Consider the following 18,206-nt stretch of genomic DNA (forward strand, 5'->3'; position numbering starts at 1 on the left):
ATGAGGAGTCAGTCCTGATCCTCTTCCTTCAAACAGTCAGCGAGAGTTATCCCTATAAATAACACTACAAAACTGACTGACATTGACAGTATCCCTGGTGTTCAAATAAGCAGACTGGACATACTGTGGGAAAACGTGCTTGATGTCTGTAAGCAAGGGGTAAGTGTGGCCAGCAGATGGGTCAGTACATCCAAGTGTCTGAATTAACCAGAGGGAAGGGCAAACCAGAAGCACATTGCATTTTCATCAACAGTAACAACCTTTGTTTCCCTCAAGTCTAACTCCCCACCATGATGAGATATGTGACAAAAGCTGGTCTGCAGAGACAGAAAACTGTCCAGAGGAGTGATTCCAAGATGTGGCACTATTTCTGTGCTGCTTTCCTATTCCTGAGACATGCTCCATTGTTCCTTAGCCATGCACACCCTTCATTTCAGTAATTAGCTGTCAGCACAGCCCGACAGCAACTTGGTATTGTCTGCTCAAATTGTATTAATGAAATGCATTCCACTAAATGTCCTGGATGCACATCTGTAATTGTGTTACATGGAGAGGCTGGGGATGGGGGCAAACTGCAGCTTCTAAACAGGGCACTATGATCAAGCACATTAATCTGTTATTTCTTAGGAATTTGACAACCAATTAATACTACAGGGCTTCCTATATAGCAATAAGAACCAGTGATCCAACATCCAACAGCATAAGCTGAGCCTACTATTTGTGAACACAACATCCTTAAAGGCAGAGACACAAGAACTACAGGTTGCAGCATTGCAAAAGCTTTTTTTTTATTTAAAGATTCAGCATCTGTATGTGGAAACCTAAATGTAGAACACTCAGTATATACAGCACACTAAGGAAAATCAAATAAACCCCAAGATCCTTGTCAAACGTGTAAGATTTTGATGTTCTTGAAGAATACAAAATTCAGTTGATGAGTGCTTGTAAACTGATCCTTGTCAGTCAAGACACTGCACCATTTTCTGTTTCATGTTCTCCATCACCAAAGAGTTTTCCAAAGAAAAGGGCTTGGAAAAGATAAAAAAGAAGAAACAAGAAAAACAAAATAAAGATATCCTGTGGGTATAATAATATTTGGAAAACTTTCATGTCAGTTCTGACTGCAAAATTGCTATTAACATTTAATTAAAATTGAGCACAATAAGTTATGACAAGATAATGGCTGGGAAACGTGGCTTTAGGGCAGAGTAAGGATATTTGGAACTCCGGCTGGATGTGATGCTTTATTTTTGGTTACATTTGGCAACTACTGAGATTCCTGAAACACAACTTAATTATAATGATCTACAGAAATTCACAGAAGAGAAAAGAACAGCGCTACATTTCAGTTACCTCAGGATGTGTATGTTTGACATATGTCAAATAAATCAGAGATTTTTAGGACCCCAGTACCACCTAACCCTTAATTTCATTCATGTTCACACCCACACCAAAGAACACTCTTTTTCAACTAAAAAAGCCCCTGCAAGCCCCTCCTAAACAATCTAATATTTTGCTACTTATCCATAAATAAAAATATTCATTTCCTCTCAGAGGCAGGAATTCTTTTGAGTATCATTTACCTCCATAGCTGAAGGCAACAATCACACAGACCTGAAGCAGAAATAGTCAAGAGCTTTGGGAATGACCCTGACTCAGGGAAATCAATTGTCCTTTATTGGAGACAGCTTCGCTGCTCACCCTGAAAACTCACTGTAAGAGAGCTGGACTGCAATTCACTGAACATGTAAAGGAGAGCACATGATTGAGTGACATCTGGAAGAGAAAACACACTCCCAATGTTAGCTTAAAATCCCCAAATGAGGGGGCACATATGGTTGTTCTTAAATCAAGCAGTCCTCCCTATGCAGTGGAGGCCACTGGCCAGAACAAAACTTACTTAGAGTTTGACAGATACATTTGGGGAATATATTGACACACCTGTTACAACTAAAACTGTATCTTTAAGCATGAACTCCCTTGGTTAGCCTCAGTTTTAGTAACAAAGAATTTACAAGCCCCCTCCCTTTGTGAAAATGCTGGCTAGGTGCTGTTAATTCCAGGTACTCCTGTGACCAAGTATAAACAGCAGAGCCAAACAGCACCGTCCTTGTCCTTCAGCACAGCCTGCACTCCCTCTGGTTTTACTGCCAGACACACAGCAACCATTCAACACTTCTCCAGTTTTAGGCAAGAAATTCAGGTAAGCAACAGCATTCCCATTCTTGACTGCTTTCAAGTAAAATATTGTCATGTGTAATAAGAAGGCATCTTTAGATAGAAGTGTTATTTATTTTTCATATATTTTTGAGAATATGTTGAGAATATGTAATAAATTATTGGTTGCCAAATGGGGGATGAGCTTTACCCATACAAGTACAGACAGATCCTAGGGAAAGGCAAACTAATCACACATATAATCCTCACAAATAGCTTTCATTTTCACCAGTAATCCTCTCTAAGAAAAAATGTTCTGGACATACAGACTTTAACTACTGCTTGGAGAGCTTCACCTAAATAATTCTTTGATATATTTCTCTTTTCACTGAACACCAGGAGCAAGCGAAGTACATATATAATCTACAGCTTTTAAAGGGCACTCAAACTCTTGGCACCTTCATTTCCACAGTACTTCTAAGAATCCTGTATTAGTTACTAGCTCTGAGTAACACTTGATGCCAAATTAATGTAATACATCAAATTAATGTAATGTCGATAACAACTTTAACACTTTTGGAATCAACAACATATATTTATGGTATATATTTAACAGGCAAACAGTTACATGAGCTCTACTATAAAATTTCTTATTACATGAATCACTAACCTAAATACTGCACCAAGAATTATTCAAAAGACAGCTACACTTGGACAGAAGAGTAACCTTTAAGGAGTTAAAATGTCCTCAACTACAAGTCAAGTTGAAACTTATTTAATTAGGTTCTGTATTTGAAAAAATGAAATAAATTCTTTCATTAACTAAACCAAACTCCCTTAAAGGCAACAATATGTTCCCTCTCTGTCAGGACAGAGCGCAATGAAATCTTTATTTTAATTGGGGTTAGCTAAGGGGCCATTTGGCTTCAGATGCTTTGTTTATCAGCCCTAAGCTTTACAGCTTAGCCAGGACTTGAAATATTTTACTACAGAATGATTTAATTTTAAAAAAATTAAAAATAATAATAATAATAATAAAATAAATAAATATATATATACACACACACACTCCTCCAAGGAGTATTTTATAGAAATAATTTTAAATGTGCATTGTGAAAACTGGAAGGCCAAGTGCAGGTACCTTAAAAAGACCCCCCCAATTTCCTTTAGTGCTGCTGGCTCTGGATGTCCTGTGCAAATGCCTGCTCCAAGGGTTCTGCACCCCAGCCTTCCAGCAGAGGCAGCTGCACAACCAGAGCCAGGCCCTGGCTGCCCTGACCAAGCCAGCAAAAAACTCCCTTTGGGGAGCATCTTTTAAAGTCTCTTACAGAAGCCTTGGATCTGAAAAGCTTACAGTCGAACACCTCAATTTTAAGACAAAGCAAATGAATTCCTAGTTGGTAGATGGTACCTTTTTCCTGTAATAAACTAATTTACAAATCTCAGACATCTCCAGTAATACAGTTACTGAAAATCCTACGGAAACAACTATCAAAGGAAAGGACAGTGAACAGGAACTCTGCAAAATCACAGCACCAGTTCACTCCAAAGTGCAGCTAAAATTTTTTAAATAATCCAGAAAAATTTCCTGTGTAATTGTGAGGATTGAGCTTAGGCTGAATTTTGGACTTATTCATTATTAAAACTCCAAGCATTAGAAGTGTTCCCAAAGCCAAAATGAAATGAAAAAAAGAAGAAATAAAGAAAACTCCAAGACTAATTTCCACAAATGACATACATCTAATTATATTTTCATATTCTTTTCTCCTGGATCACTGAAATGTGATGAGTCAGATCCTTTTTTTTTTTTTTTCCCTTCAAAATTATAAACCTGATATTATTTGCAATTGTCTTCTGGAGGCCACTGGTGTTATGTTGCTGAGTTTTATACATATCACACAATACAGAACACCACGTACATTATTTTAGTTAAAAACCATGCCAACAGTATGTTATTAATTCCAGTTTAAGAATTTGACTGTATTTTAAAACCAAAACTTATTCTTTGTTTTGTCATCAGAAACAAAAGCATTGCTACTGACTCCAGAAGAATAAAGCTTATTTCAAACTAAACATTGAGATTTGTGCTTCACCTTTGTGCTACCTGAAAGAAAATATAGCAATTCTAAATTAAATGTATTATTCATATATATTTTTTAATTTCTTCTTTAGACAGCTTTGTGCATATCTGCTCTGTACTGTTTTCTCATGAGAACTACAATAAATGAGCTGTTTCTTCAACTTCACAGCAGGTATTTTGATTTGAGAGTAATCACAGTTTTCTCTACAATCTTTATACAATTTATGTCCTGATCATCTAACAAATAAGTAAAAGATTTAAATTGACATCAATATGTATACCTTTTTCTAACAGTGCAAATTAATTGTATATCTCTAAATGAGAAAAATGTTTATTAAAAAAAAAAAATCTAGTGAATATACCAACTATTGAGTTCAAAGCAAAGACACCACATGTGTCTAAATAAATATCAAGGAAGTGTCAGAGGTAAATGAGGAGAGACCAGGTGAAATGTGTGTGATGTGTTAATTGTATTCAAAAAAATAATAGAGGAAGACAGAGAAGCTGAACTTCCAATTATCATAATGGTATCTACTTCACAACACATTTTCAAACTTGAAAGAGACATTTTAAACCATAGGAATTCTGAGCAGAATACCTCCAGCTGTGCTCTGCATAAATCTTGCACGCTGTACATACACAGTTTATTTAAATACCAAGTAAAGTTATGACTTACAAAATGCATATTTCAGTCACAATAGAATATCTGTCATTGCCAGAGCTGCTACTCACTGAATGAAAGGCTCAGAAAACAATGAATTAAATTAGAAAAAGATAAGAAAGGACAGAATGTTTTCATTTGACGTTTTACCAGACTGAAGTAGCGTGTGTTTTGAAGAACAACGTACTTATCAGCCCTCTGCAGTTTTTACATTTTTGTGTTCCTCAAAACAGAAAAAGAAGAAAAAAGTGGTCCTCGGTGTGAGACTAAGTTTTGCCTATACAGCAGTTTGGCCATGAGCCAGAACTTGCCTTTCACTAATGCCTTCCCACAGCAAAATCAATGCTCTATGTGAAGAGCAGTTGCCTGGCTCTCTGATGCCACGCAAGAGCCAAAGCAGAAAGGGGCCTTGGTCCCTCCTGTGTTTCCCAGGACACATGTGAGGTTCCCTGAGCACCAGGGCAGTGTCAGAATCTCCCACACTCCACTGTCAGTCCTGGCTCAGGAGCAAAGGGCTCCTTCTGCCTTTAGCCCCACCACAGTCCAGATGTCACTGTCACCCACCTCTGCAAATCCTTACAACTAATTGGGATTTACTGCCTTTCACCTGCTTCCTTTGCTACCACACCAGTACAAACCAGTACAAACTGTACACTCCCATTCATACACAACATACCATGAAAGCCCAGAGTGGCATGACTTCTCTATTTTGTTTCTAACCCAATTAAATATTTGAATATTTATCATAATTTCATCAACTTTTATCTGCCACTGCAGGCTACTGTACAAATCCAAATCCCAAAATCTCTTCCACTATCTTCTGTCAACAGAAATGATACTTTCCCTTCAGTTGTTCAGCTGCTCACACTACTGAGAATGTTCACTCCTTGCCTACCTGCCCGAAAGGTCCTTGGGTTGGGGTTTTTCATTGGTTTGTGGGTGTTGGTGGGTTTTTTTCTTAATACCAGATACAACAACTCATTTGAAAAAACACACAGTTGCTGAGTGCCTCACAGAGAAGCTGAATTCAAGGGTGATGTTATTTTCTGCTTGGTGTTTGTTTATGTGCCTCGTTGTTCCCCTCTAAGTCCCCTGCGCTTTATTAGTTCAGGAAATATCTCCAAGTTCTCCTGCACAGAGGCATTTGCACGAGGCTGTGCACTCACAATTAGAACTGAAGTACCAGGAGACAACGCCGTGAAAACACAGGCAAGAGTCAGCCTAAAACAAACAACCAAAGGCTTGAAACAAACAGACGAGAAGCAAAAACAAGTGCAGCAAACAGCACAGACCCCAGAATCAGGTGTGAGAGGCACATCCAAACAAGCACTATCCAAATCCTCGCACAGCAAAGGTGACAGAACACAGAGTGCTGCTCCCTGCACAGCCTGCCCTGTAACAGGGAGATTGAGAGGCTTTGGAACAAAGCTCCTTTTATTGCTGCAGCACCACCACAGAAGATCCAGGCTGACGGCTGAACGCACAACTTCTATGAGGGCTGCGAAGTTACTCACACAACACAGCCAAAGATGGTTCTCAGACTGCCCAAAGGTTCCACAAACTAAGTGACCACAAAACTCTAAACATCAGCATGAAGCAGGTAAACATTAATAATCTCAAAGCAGACCTGTGCACATCAACATTCTGACACCACACTCGAAGGAAATTCACGTTTCTGCTGTTACTGCACAGCCAGATGCAGAGCACCCCATCCCTTACTCTGGCAAAGTTCCTATGCCCAAAACCATTCCCATGATGGATTTTAGAGGGGGGTGTTTGCTATTCTAGCTTTGAGTTGGGTTTTACTGGAGTTTTACTTTAACATGTATGATGGACAGGGAAGTTTGCCTGCACCTTTCCAGGCAGAAGCACCACAATCAGCAGAGGGTCATGTTAACTTTCTCAAATATTACTTTTTATTACCTTCCCCTCAGAACCCTGGGTTCCCCCTCCCCTTAGTGTGTCATACAGAATTAGATAATATAGGATCTTATAACAGTTTGGAAATTACAAAACAATTCTATTTACTACATACCAGACTGCTAGAAGAGATTAAAGAAAACGTCTTTTCAGGTTCATTAACATATGTATATCTGAACAGACTTAGATGTAGAATAATAAATGCCATTTTGAAGAACAGTAACTGCTTGTTAGAAAAAGAGACATTTTTAAGGTTTAAAACAGCAAAAGCAGAAATTTGTCTATAGCAACAGTAAGGCTCAGAGAGGAAACAGCAACAGAACAGAAATGAAAACAAACATCACACAGAAAACAAACAAAACTGTGTTTCCCCACTAAATCTTTTCCAGTCAGTGACTGTGAATTCAGACCTTCCCATAGATGGTAAAACACAGCAATAGTTACAGGTGGCTTCTAAGGGAGGCTGCTGAAACCTTGGGTCTTTAAAATGTCACAAAACAGAGAATCCTCGGAGTAGGAAGTAAAAAGCCTTAAATTTCAGTTCCAGGATATACAGAAACTCAATTTATGTCTGTTTTTATCACAAAAAATCAGATTTTACACACTGTCAGTGCCACTCTCATTGCCTACTCCTACCTGTCAGTAAAGTCACCAGGATGACATTTAGAAAGTACTGTCATTTAGGCACCCCTAGACTGTCTCTACAGGTATGGATTTGAGAGCTCAAGCACTTGAACAGGAAAAGAGTAAAGATGGGTGGGAGAAAATTCCTGGTGCTATACATCAGCACTGACTTAAAACAGAACACAACAAAACTGCAAGTAAAACAGAAAGTTCTATTTAACAAGCTTCTGCTCACTGTTTCCCCTACAACTTGGGGTTCATTTTAACAGTTACATAACAGCTGTATAAGCATTAGGGATCATCCTTCTTCATATTTTCTACAGATGGACAAACACTCCTAAAGCTCTGAACTGTGGAGACAGCTCTGGTGACAGGGAAGTATCTACTTTGCTTGCAGTGTGTGCCTTTAAAATATACATGCAAGGAAAAGAAGCTAGGCAGAAGATGGCCATGGAGAGGAAGGAACTGGGATGTGGCAATTACTGGGAGTTGGAAATGACTATTTACTCTTCCACTGAATAACTTAAAAAAATAATTCACCATGGCAACAATCATACTTCATAGTAGATAAAGCACTGAATGCTACAAAGCCTTTGCAAAATGAATTATGCACCAGTACGTAGCATGCACTTGCTTTATATTACTGCACATACATTCCAACAAAATTTCCTTTTTGACTCATCTGGCATTTGCTTCCTTACTCTGCACCAAATATCATCTACTTTTCTGACTCTGATCTCATGAATCTGGAATTGTTGAAGGCATTTATTGTGTCTGTTCAAGAGATTCCTATAAAATAATTAATGCATTATCTTCTTAATTGAATTGTGTTATGTTGATTGCTCAAACTGCACTGTATTATGAGAAAATTAGTATCAAAGTTACAGTTATGAAAATTGGTAGTACATCATCTTCTCTATTTAAAATCCAAATATAAATTATCAGGCTTTGACAGGACAACAGAACTTAGGCAGCAATGTGCATATAACACACATTCCCCCCCACCAGTGCAGTTCAGCTAAATCAGTATGAAAACTAGAGTAAATAAAACATCTGTGAGTTTCAGTAAGTAGTTTCATATTAGGATCAGCAGTTCACAAATTAGAAAGTAACTTCAGCAATGTAAGCACATGAAAAGCGTGGAAATAGAAAAAGCACATTGACTCTGCCTCAGATTTCTTGCTTACTCTTAAGTGGCTGCATCCAAGGAATATTTAGGTTAACTTTAAACCAAATCAATTCAGAACAAGTCAAATAACCAGAAATTATCCAGTTTACAACTAATGGCTGCTCAGGCAAGTAAACCTGAATAAGACTGAATAATTAACCATGAGAGAGAATTAACGGATGCTTTACTGAAGAGATTCACTTATCCTCGATACTTCTCAGTGCATGCAAGGAGGTATCAGTACTCATGTGAAAGGTGTAGCTCATGGAGGAGTATTTACAACACGGTAACAGGATGTAATGCGGTGGTTTCCTACAAATACCAGCCCTGTCAGAATCACTGCAGTGCCAGACGACAGGCAGTACTCTTGTCATTTGGGATGCCTGTAGGTCCCAGCCCAGAGTGCAGCTCCCACAGCAAGGAGGGGACAAACCCTTCGAAGCACCACCCTGCACCCCCGCGTCCTGCTGGGTCACACCCATGCCCCGCTGCTCCGGGCCAGCCCACCCGGAGCTTACCTCGACCCCCCCAGGTGGGGGGCTGTTCTTCACCAACACCGGGAGAGTCGGACTGGAATGCCTGGAACCACTAGGTGTCAGCAGAAGAAAGTGCACGGCCGCGGCTCCCATCCCGAAAATCTGAGCCTCGCTTCCCAACATCCCCCAGCTGCTCAGACCTACCAAGCACCTTTACACACACCTCGTATTCACAGAGATCGTTCTGCTAAAGATGATCTACTTGTGTGAATTACATATTTAGAAGAGATAAAAGCACTCCTTCTGCGAACAACAAAATAACTGGGAATTTGAAAAAAGTCATTTGAGTGAACAAAATGTTCACACTGGTGTCACAGGTAGACATTTAAGCCATATGCATCAGGATAATTTGCCTCAGTACAGCCCAGTGAACACCCAGCTGCTGCTGAGTTTGGCTAGATTTAACAGCAACAGAGCTTTGTGGGGCTGTAAGCACATCACAGCCAGCAGATACTCCTCTGCACTTAAAACTGGCTTCGTGCAGCTACGGGAAACACTGTAAGAAACAGCACTGCAGCAGTTATTTTGTCAAGTAAATATTACTATTACTATTATTATGCTTGCCAGCTGTGTACCTGGATATCTTTTTTTCATACTATTTCTAGTTACCAAAGGGCTCAGAAAGTTCATGGCAACAGAAACTCCTTGCCAGTGTTCTGTTTATATGTACATTACACAGCCTTGTATCTCTAGAGTAAAAGCCTCTGTGCAGAATAAGAGCTCTTACTATGCTAAAGTATAATAATGTCAATGTAGAGCCTGCTCGGTGACACATTATGGGCCTACACAGAATAATGAAAAATAGATTCACACCCTTTATCCCAAAAAGTCAGCTCATACCAATGAGATAGTCTATGAAATTAAATTGTCTTATGAGACAGAAACTATGAAAGGAGGAAAAGCTGCTGCTTCTTTGAATTTATTTTCTAATTATCGATGATTTTAGATGAACAGTCAGGTTTCTGGAATTACAGGACATGAAATGCAAAGAACCATCTCCTGTTTCGTATTGCTTATGTCCTGTATTTACTCCACGTGAAGCTGATACATGAACATGAAACACCTGCAAATTTGCTTTATCTAAATTTTAATACTGAAAGGCATAATCACAAATCAAACTGCTGATTTACAAAAAGCCTTAGGAAAGAAAGCCTTGAAATTTTCTACATCCTGATTGTTAAAGTGAATTTCATGACATATTTGTGCAGCTATATTTACAAGTTTTCTGTGTTGGAATGATAAGCAAACCAAACCATTTCTGCTACTTCCTCAGGTTAGCTGTCCCTCAAAGTTGCACTTTCTAGGGGCGTGCCACTGTCAACTCATTTCAAATGTTCATCTTTAACATTCAGCCTTCAAAATACCAGATGGTATTTCCAGAACAGCAATTTAAATTTTTATTCTCCTTCATAAACCCCTTAACTAGTTAATCTCACACACACATCCAGGCAAAGCATACACCAATATTCCCAGAGTTGCCTGGCAACTACAGGGAGGAGCACTGGAGAACAAGGAAGCCTGCGGGGATGGAGGGGAGTCAGTGTCTCCCCAGCAGGGATAAAGGAGGCTCACAGCCAGAGCGCCTCGCTGCTTCCATCTTTGTCATTTATATAGTCCCCATTTTAAATACCTCTACAATTTCACCTGAGATGCTTTAAAAGCCCAGTTCTTACACCCAGACATACACCCACGATTCAAAATTATTTATTTTTTCCACACACACAGATTTCCCCAGTAAGATGTGGAAGGACTTGTGCTGACTTGAAAAGTAATTTTTGAAACCTGAATATGAACCACTGAGATGATGCTTATTTGATGGTGATAACTGGGCTGTTTAAAAGTCAGGTTGAGCTATGTTTTCCTTCTGGCTTTAAAAATAACAAGACAAACTACAGTACTGGAGATACTTTAGCTACTGAAATCCTCAAGAAACACTATATCCAAAGTTCAACTTTTGGCCATGTAACCACTTAACATCATGATTAAAATTAAATTTATCACATGTCTGCAGGCCAGACCTTTTCATCAATCTTCAAAGAGCAAGAGAATGCCAAATACACCACCTTTCAACACAAAAACACAATGAAGAGCTGGGTTTTGCAGAGGAAGCAATGGTCAGCTCTGCACTAGCCTCTTATGATCATTTATTTATTCTTTTTAATCATCTCTCCTCTAATTTGACTACCTTCAAAACCAAGCAACACCCATACCTTTCCATGGGAAGGTTATTCCCTGTGTGATGGACTGTGCTTGTTGCACCTCTTTCATTTTGGAGACTTGAACACTGTTTTCAGTACTAGTCAGCCGAAGAGCCAGCACACTGACCTTAGGAAAAGCTGGTTATGCTACACTTTGAATTGTTAGGTTTTTTCTCCACCACAGCTGCAGATTTACATCTTATGCCAACTAATTGCCTACTTACAGGTTCAATTTTCAGGGCGTTTCTGTAGCTCCCAAAGAAAGCTGCTTGTGCTTTCAGAAACGCTCTTGCAACACCATCTCCAGTGGTTGTAGAGACTTTCTTCAATCTGTTCTTCAGTGCAGAAACCTGAAATCACACAGCAGGTCTAGATCACTCTCATATCACAAACAAAGCGCAACACATCGGGGCACAGCTAAATGAAAAATGTGCTAACCACAGCAGCAGTTATGACAAAAGGTGACATTGTGAATTCAGAGATGAATTTTTCAGTTCTAAAAGCATTACTTTTCAAGCTGTTTTACTTCTCTAAGATAGGATTGGATTCTATTCAGAACTAAAAGCTTCATTGAACCTTCCCCCCTACTTAAAATCCACTGTTAACATGCTGTTGAGTACTCTTTTAAAGGTAGTCCATGAAACTGTGTCACTCTTGATTAGAATCCATGAAAGAATTGCAGTTAAATTAATTCGAACATTTGATTAATAAGAGAAACTGCTCCGCACAACCAGGCCGTCCATCATCACCAAGGCTAGGAACGAATCCCGAAGGTTTGAAAAATCTATGTGCCACAAATACAAGGGGTTGTTAAGGTTATATTCCTTCTCATTTCAGAGCCTGGACGGGCAATGACTCCGTGAGGGCCGTTTGTGGCTGTGCGGGTACCCTCAGCAGCCCCCGAGCCCGGCCCTGCCGCCCTCCCGCTGCCCCTCAGCAGCACCCGGGCCAAACACGCACACCAGGCACGGGGACTCAAGGAAATGTGTACCCACGAGCCGCAGGCTCGAATGTGGGAAGTTAATTTAATCTACTGGCAATTAAAATACAGCAGATAGTGAGAAACAAAGACAGAAAGTTAACCACCGTGCCCTACCGCCGCCTTTTACCGGCCCAACTCCCCGCCCCAGGCCCGCCTCCCCTCCTCTGATGTCAGTCCCGACAGCCCCTCCCGCCGTTCTTTACTCCTCTCGCTTTCCCTCGCTGGCTTTTTGCCTTTTCTCACACATTTTTGGAGCTGTTTGCCGAGGGCTCGGCCGTGCCCGGGATCCGCAGTGTCCTGCCCCTGCCGCCCCTCACGATTCTCGGAGGATTCCCTCACGGCCCCTCACAGCACGAGGACCAGCTGAGGTTCCGACACAGATCTCACACAACGCAGGCCAAGAAAACACAAATACTGCGGCACTGGTTCTTGAAAGGCATTCAGGAGATGCTTTTAGAGGCCGAGGCCACGCCACGAGCAAAGCCCGAGTTTAGTGAAATACCTGACACAAAAAGCAGGCAGGAGCCACAATTTCAGGGGAAAAGGCAGAACGGCAGGAAATCCCTAGTTAGCCCGATTTGCAGGAGAACATGTCTGACTCCATAAATATCCATATGATGAATTTAACAGAAAGAGCCAATAACTAGCAAATCTTCCTTTTCCAAACACCATACTGAAAATCTCCATGGGGTACTTCACACTGTGCAAGAAACGCTGTAGGAATATTATTGACAGAGTGAGCAGATCCTCTGGTAGTGACCATAACTAACTGTTTTCGGAGACTATGAATTACATCTCCTAAAATATAAGCTGATGGTTCAGATGTTCAAAGTCACTTTCAAGACCATCTTCCCATCCTCTGGCTTTCAATGAAAGTTTGCTGTGGCCTCATCCGTATCTCCAAAATCCTACCAGATGAGCTGAGTTTTCTCAGCCTTGAGGTGCTGCCACCAGCCTGCCTCGGTCACCCAGGGCAGCCTGATTTTCCTGAACTGTTTGGGAATGTCTCGGTTCAATCCCTGCCGTAGCACAGCTCTAAGTTAACTTCCTCCTGCAGCAGTCTTGGGTTTGGGGAGGGCACCGTGACTCCTTGTCGTGCTCCACAAGTGTTAAATATAGATTCCATGCTGGGCACTACTCGCTTTTCTTTCAGATGTTATCTTTGCACTTGTGTTTACTAGAACAGTTGCAAAGACATTTCCTTTTAAATCTTCTGCAGATCCTGCTGTAAAAGGCATTTCATTATTTAGTATAACAGAAATAACCAAGAGCGTGTCCAGCACTGTTTATATATCTGAATGCTTATGCCAATGATCCACGCATTAATGAGCCCACAAACCCACATTAACATAGCACGATACCAGATTTAGTCTGAAGCCCGTAAAATAAGCTCACTCCTATTCACTGAGATAACGTTCCTCAAGGAGTTCTGTAATCCTCTAAATATAAAAGCTTCACCAGATTGTCAAACCCAAACAGCACACTTCATGTTTGAAGGGGTCTAGACTTGTAAGGTTGAAATATGCTTTTATTTTGTGTATTAACTTATATAAGCCATTTAAAGGTAGTTCTTAAAAGTGTAATAAAATATCCAGAGCTCTGAAAAACTTCCGAATCTATCTCTGACATTGTTATAAGGGGTTTTCTTTAAACGTTCATGTTGAAGATACAGAACCTTCCATCTATACAGAAGGAAAAAGCTCTGTGCTTTGTTTTAAACAAACCAGGAGTTCAGAGAGCTGTTCACAGCCTTTCTGTGCTTCAGCTCCCCTGGTTGGGACAGAAGCAGAATATTGACTGGTATTTTGCTATACTTCCCTGAACACTGTAGGATGTCCATTTTATATATGTGGGATTACTGCAACAGGCATGTTAATTTTTTAACAAAAAAAAAATGTTAACAACATTTAAATATACTAACAAGCAGCAAAAAAAAATCCATGCCAAAACACCCTTGTGTACTCTCCGGAAAAAATCAATATGTAATACAAAGTAGATTATACAAGCAGAATTAGGGTTGTTTCCTGCCTAAAAGAGACAGTGATACTTTAAAAAACCCTCAAGTTGTGACCACTGAAAATGAGGCTTATTTCTAGCCAAACAGACACATATACATGCAGTCTACCCTGAGAGTATTTTTTAAAGATTTTTATACTTCTGGCAGTTGAGGTTTAAAGGTCTGATTTCAACTCTCACCATGTTTCAGAATGCAATCTGTGCAATGCAGCAGAATGAAATGGTTCAGTAAAGGTGCTAGTGGAAATTCTTTTAATTAGGTCCAAGGCTTTTCAGTTGTCAACATGAATAAAGCAAGAAACGTTCTACTGCAACCACAGCGTAAGAATTAAAAATGGATTCACCTTTAGGAAAATGGTTTGGGTACAGAGCTGCAGTTTGGTACTCCTGGCTGCCCTGGAAGCAGCAGCTCGTTCCCTGTGTGAAAAGCAGCAGCCCTGGTTTCCTGACTGTGGTTCCTTGGTGCAGAGGGGCAGCAGGAGCCGCAGAGCCGAGGCCGGGACGCAGAGGCCCCGCAGCCTCCCCCAGCACATGCCCGGCCTTCATTTAGCAACAGCTACGAGCTGACAGAGCAAGCTCGTACTTCATTCCTTGTAACGTGGGGCTCTGACTACAACTATGACTAGAAGATGACACTTATTTGGAAATACATGAAAAATCCATACGGGTTGCATAAAAAAAAATTACTACCCCCTCTTTGCTATTCGTTGCAACACAGACGGTGGTGTAGGAGACTTGTCAGCAGCAGATGCACTTATTGTAATCACAGTCCTTAATAAATCTCTTTTTTTAATATTGATTATTTTAAAAGGAAAGTTACTTCCCAGGGTGCTCTCATGCTGCCAGATTTCCAGCAATACATCAGAAGCAGAAGGTGAAGAAGGGGCAGGTTTTCACACTTCAAATAGTTAATCAGTAACACAGTAGTACAAATCTTGATTTTCAGGGACATGACCTGACTACTTCAGAAGCCTGACAGGCAGCAGGTACTGCTGAGGTAAACTAGGGCAAAGGAACAACTTGAGCTGACTATGCTGGAACTGCCTGAATTCTGTCCAGCTCTTCTGCCACAAATTCTAACTGGAAAGACTTTTCACTGGGTCCTATGTTTTTTTGGATCCTAAGAATTAAAGAATAAAAACCAGTTATTTCTTGATTTCCAAGAACCAGTTTAGATAGCAACATCACTATCATGAAACTCAAGAACAACTCACTACCTAAGGCTCTAAAAGAATCATAAGACTTCATTCACTTGATTTACAAAAGCAGTTCAAGGAGAGAGGGAAAACAGCTCTTAGAAATTTTCCACTGGATTAATTACCTGATGGTGAATGCGCCACAGAGAAGATGTTTTTGCTCACTGATGAATATAGATAAGATTTAATTTAGAAAAGTAAATTTTGTCTATTCAGCAGTGCATGAATTGCTCACTGCTCACATTAAGTAACAAAACTGGCAGAGTAGTTTGACATAACAGGCATTTATGATCAGGAAACTCTTGAAGACATTTTTAGTTTCTTAGATCATAAATGCATCTACTTAGACTAAGACCAGTGGGGACACAAACTCCCAAAATCTCCCAGGGAAGTAAAAAGGAAAAAAAAAGAAAAGAAAAAAAAGTATAATGGATTGGCTTTAGCTTGTCCCTGCTGAGATGAACAACTTGATCCACTTACAGTTCCAAACACATGATGCATGAAAGAACTGACAGAAATTCAATTCTTGCACAGCAGAGCAGCTGCTCTCTAGTGGTCAAAGCCAACTCTGGAACCGTGTGAAGGGAGAGACCTGGAGGAGGAACTGCATCATCCAGGTAACTGCAACAATGTGCCAGAGCTAAATCCCACATAAACCCCCAGCCCAAACATTAATTACACAACGCAACACGACTCAACTTAAAGCTTTGTTGTGAAAAATATTAATCCCAGCTGTATTTATATAGCAGTTGTGAAAAAAAATATCTCATATATGCTACTGGTGAGCCCTGACAGTTAATTGAATTTGCTGGCAGCACTTCCTCTGCTCTGCTCTCAACATCCTCAGAGATAAAATGGAGCTTTTAAATAGACCTGTGGAAAACTGAATCAAGAAATTTGAACTAATAAAACACAACTCTCTACTGTTATAAAAGTGAAGTAAAAGTAAATAATGAAAGGAAGGAAGTCTCTTAAAATTTATTACATTCCAAAGCTTGAAGTTCTGTGTTTATTGGAGAAGTCTCTTCTGATGTTCTACAGTGTGCCCACAACAGCTCCTTTAATGAAGTCTCATAAAATCTAATATAATACTTGATTGTTGACAAATCATATACATGTTTGAGGCCCCGTGTTCACTGTATCCAGACATTTCTTACATAATTCCATGAAATTTACAAGTCTGTCATTCCTGGGTTGTGGATAATGGCAGGAGCAGTGACCAGCTGGCAGATTTGGATGCTGGGAGTGAAATCAAAATGAAAAACTATATAAAGCCAGAAAAAATCATGGAATCAACTTTTATAGACTAGATGCTTGACTAAAGCTAAAACGTTCACAATCAAAATGGCCCTTTCCTCCTGAGCTCCTTGTTTTTGCAGAACGGATCCTGCTGGAATGCCGGGGTGCCACAGCAGGAGGCACCGGGCATTCACCACTGCAGCTTCTCCTCACACACCAGCTTACACTGAGCTCCCTGCACATCAATTCCATTTCTCAGCTGCACATAAAAATGTTGGGATCTGACTGTCAGCACAGTATTTCCAACTAGGAAAGGAAATCCAGATTTTCCCCTGCCACGCTCTCCTAAACATTCACTCTCTGCCTTGAAAATAGCCCCTGACACTCTCACTCCTCTGCTCTCCCTTCTCAGCTCCTTCAGTGGAGATGATCACAGCAGCAAGTGGGATGTCTTTGTGTCCCCTTGAATGTCAAGTATTTATACACCATTACTATCAAGTTATTAAAAACATGAAATAATTTGCCAATAAAAAGAGTGAATGAGAAAGAAAATGACTTCTAAGAGTGATGGAAGTGAATATGAAGGCACCCATTTCATATCGTATCTCAGGATATAGAATGCACAAAATTCCTTAAAGCTCACCTGGAAGCAGTCACAGGAAAAAACCCTACACAATTTCATTTGGAAACAACAGTTAACTAAAGATGCAGGATTTCTAGCTCACTTGAGCATTAGCTGATTTTCACTGGGAAGCTTCAATGCATGTCTGCAAATGTTGAAACTAACATCCCCAAACACTTTGGGACAGCAGGAACTGAGGGAAAGCAGTTCAGTGCTGCCACCAGGAGCTCCCAGGGACACCCCTCGGCCATAGCAAGCAGGAACTGCTACCAGGAACAGAACCCTTGGATAAATTACCTTGGAACAGAACCCTTGGATAAGTCACCCCATACGTACCACATCATTGGGGAGGCTCTGAAGGTCATCAAAAGGGGTTTCCAGTGTGTTGGTGTCTACGTTAAGGATCACCACATCTTCCAGGGCCATGCTTCTTACTTTCTGTATGTGAGCAAATTCAGGAGAAGGGAAAGGAAAATGTAAGTATGGGGAATTAAATGTTGTGCATAAAGGACACAAGTGATGGCAGAACAACACGGCTCTACAGAACCTCAACCATTTAAAAAACAATCAACATTCCTGACTTCCTGTTATCATTTGTTTTATTTATTCATTTTACAATGCTAGAAAAATTAACCTTCAGCTGGCAAAGGGAAGTTCTTAACATGCACACTGAAATTTGTCAAACCACAGGGTCCGTGATTATTCAAGCAAAGATTGATTTCAAGCACCTCTATCAATGTTTGTCTTGGTGTCCTGTTTGCACATTTAACAGCTTCTAGTCAAGTCAGAATTTCAAGCAAAGAAAAA

The 18,206-nt window shown here is 40.3% G+C and overlaps 1 protein-coding gene across 4 annotated transcripts in view; it reads right to left on the reverse strand.

The window, feature by feature from the left end:
- The window catches only part of DENND1A (DENN domain containing 1A), a 153,918-nt gene that overhangs the window by 45,294 nt on the left and 90,418 nt on the right, over positions 1-18,206 (reverse strand). For all 4 annotated transcript variants that reach the window (XR_015278232.1, XM_086858432.1, XM_086858434.1 and 1 more), the window contains 2 exons: positions 17,736-17,837; positions 11,569-11,694 (listed from right to left, as the gene is read on the reverse strand). Coding sequence is in view for 3 of the 4 variants with exons in the window: in XM_086858432.1 (XP_086714558.1) it covers positions 11,569-11,694; positions 17,736-17,837 (228 nt within the window). In the remaining variant the exon portion in view is untranslated. The remainder of the gene's footprint in view (positions 1-11,568; positions 11,695-17,735; positions 17,838-18,206) is intronic.

Source organism: Cyanistes caeruleus, chromosome 20 (assembly GCF_971803275.1).
Source record: "Cyanistes caeruleus chromosome 20, bCyaCae1.hap1.1, whole genome shotgun sequence".
Classification (NCBI taxonomy): domain Eukaryota; kingdom Metazoa; phylum Chordata; class Aves; order Passeriformes; family Paridae; genus Cyanistes; species Cyanistes caeruleus.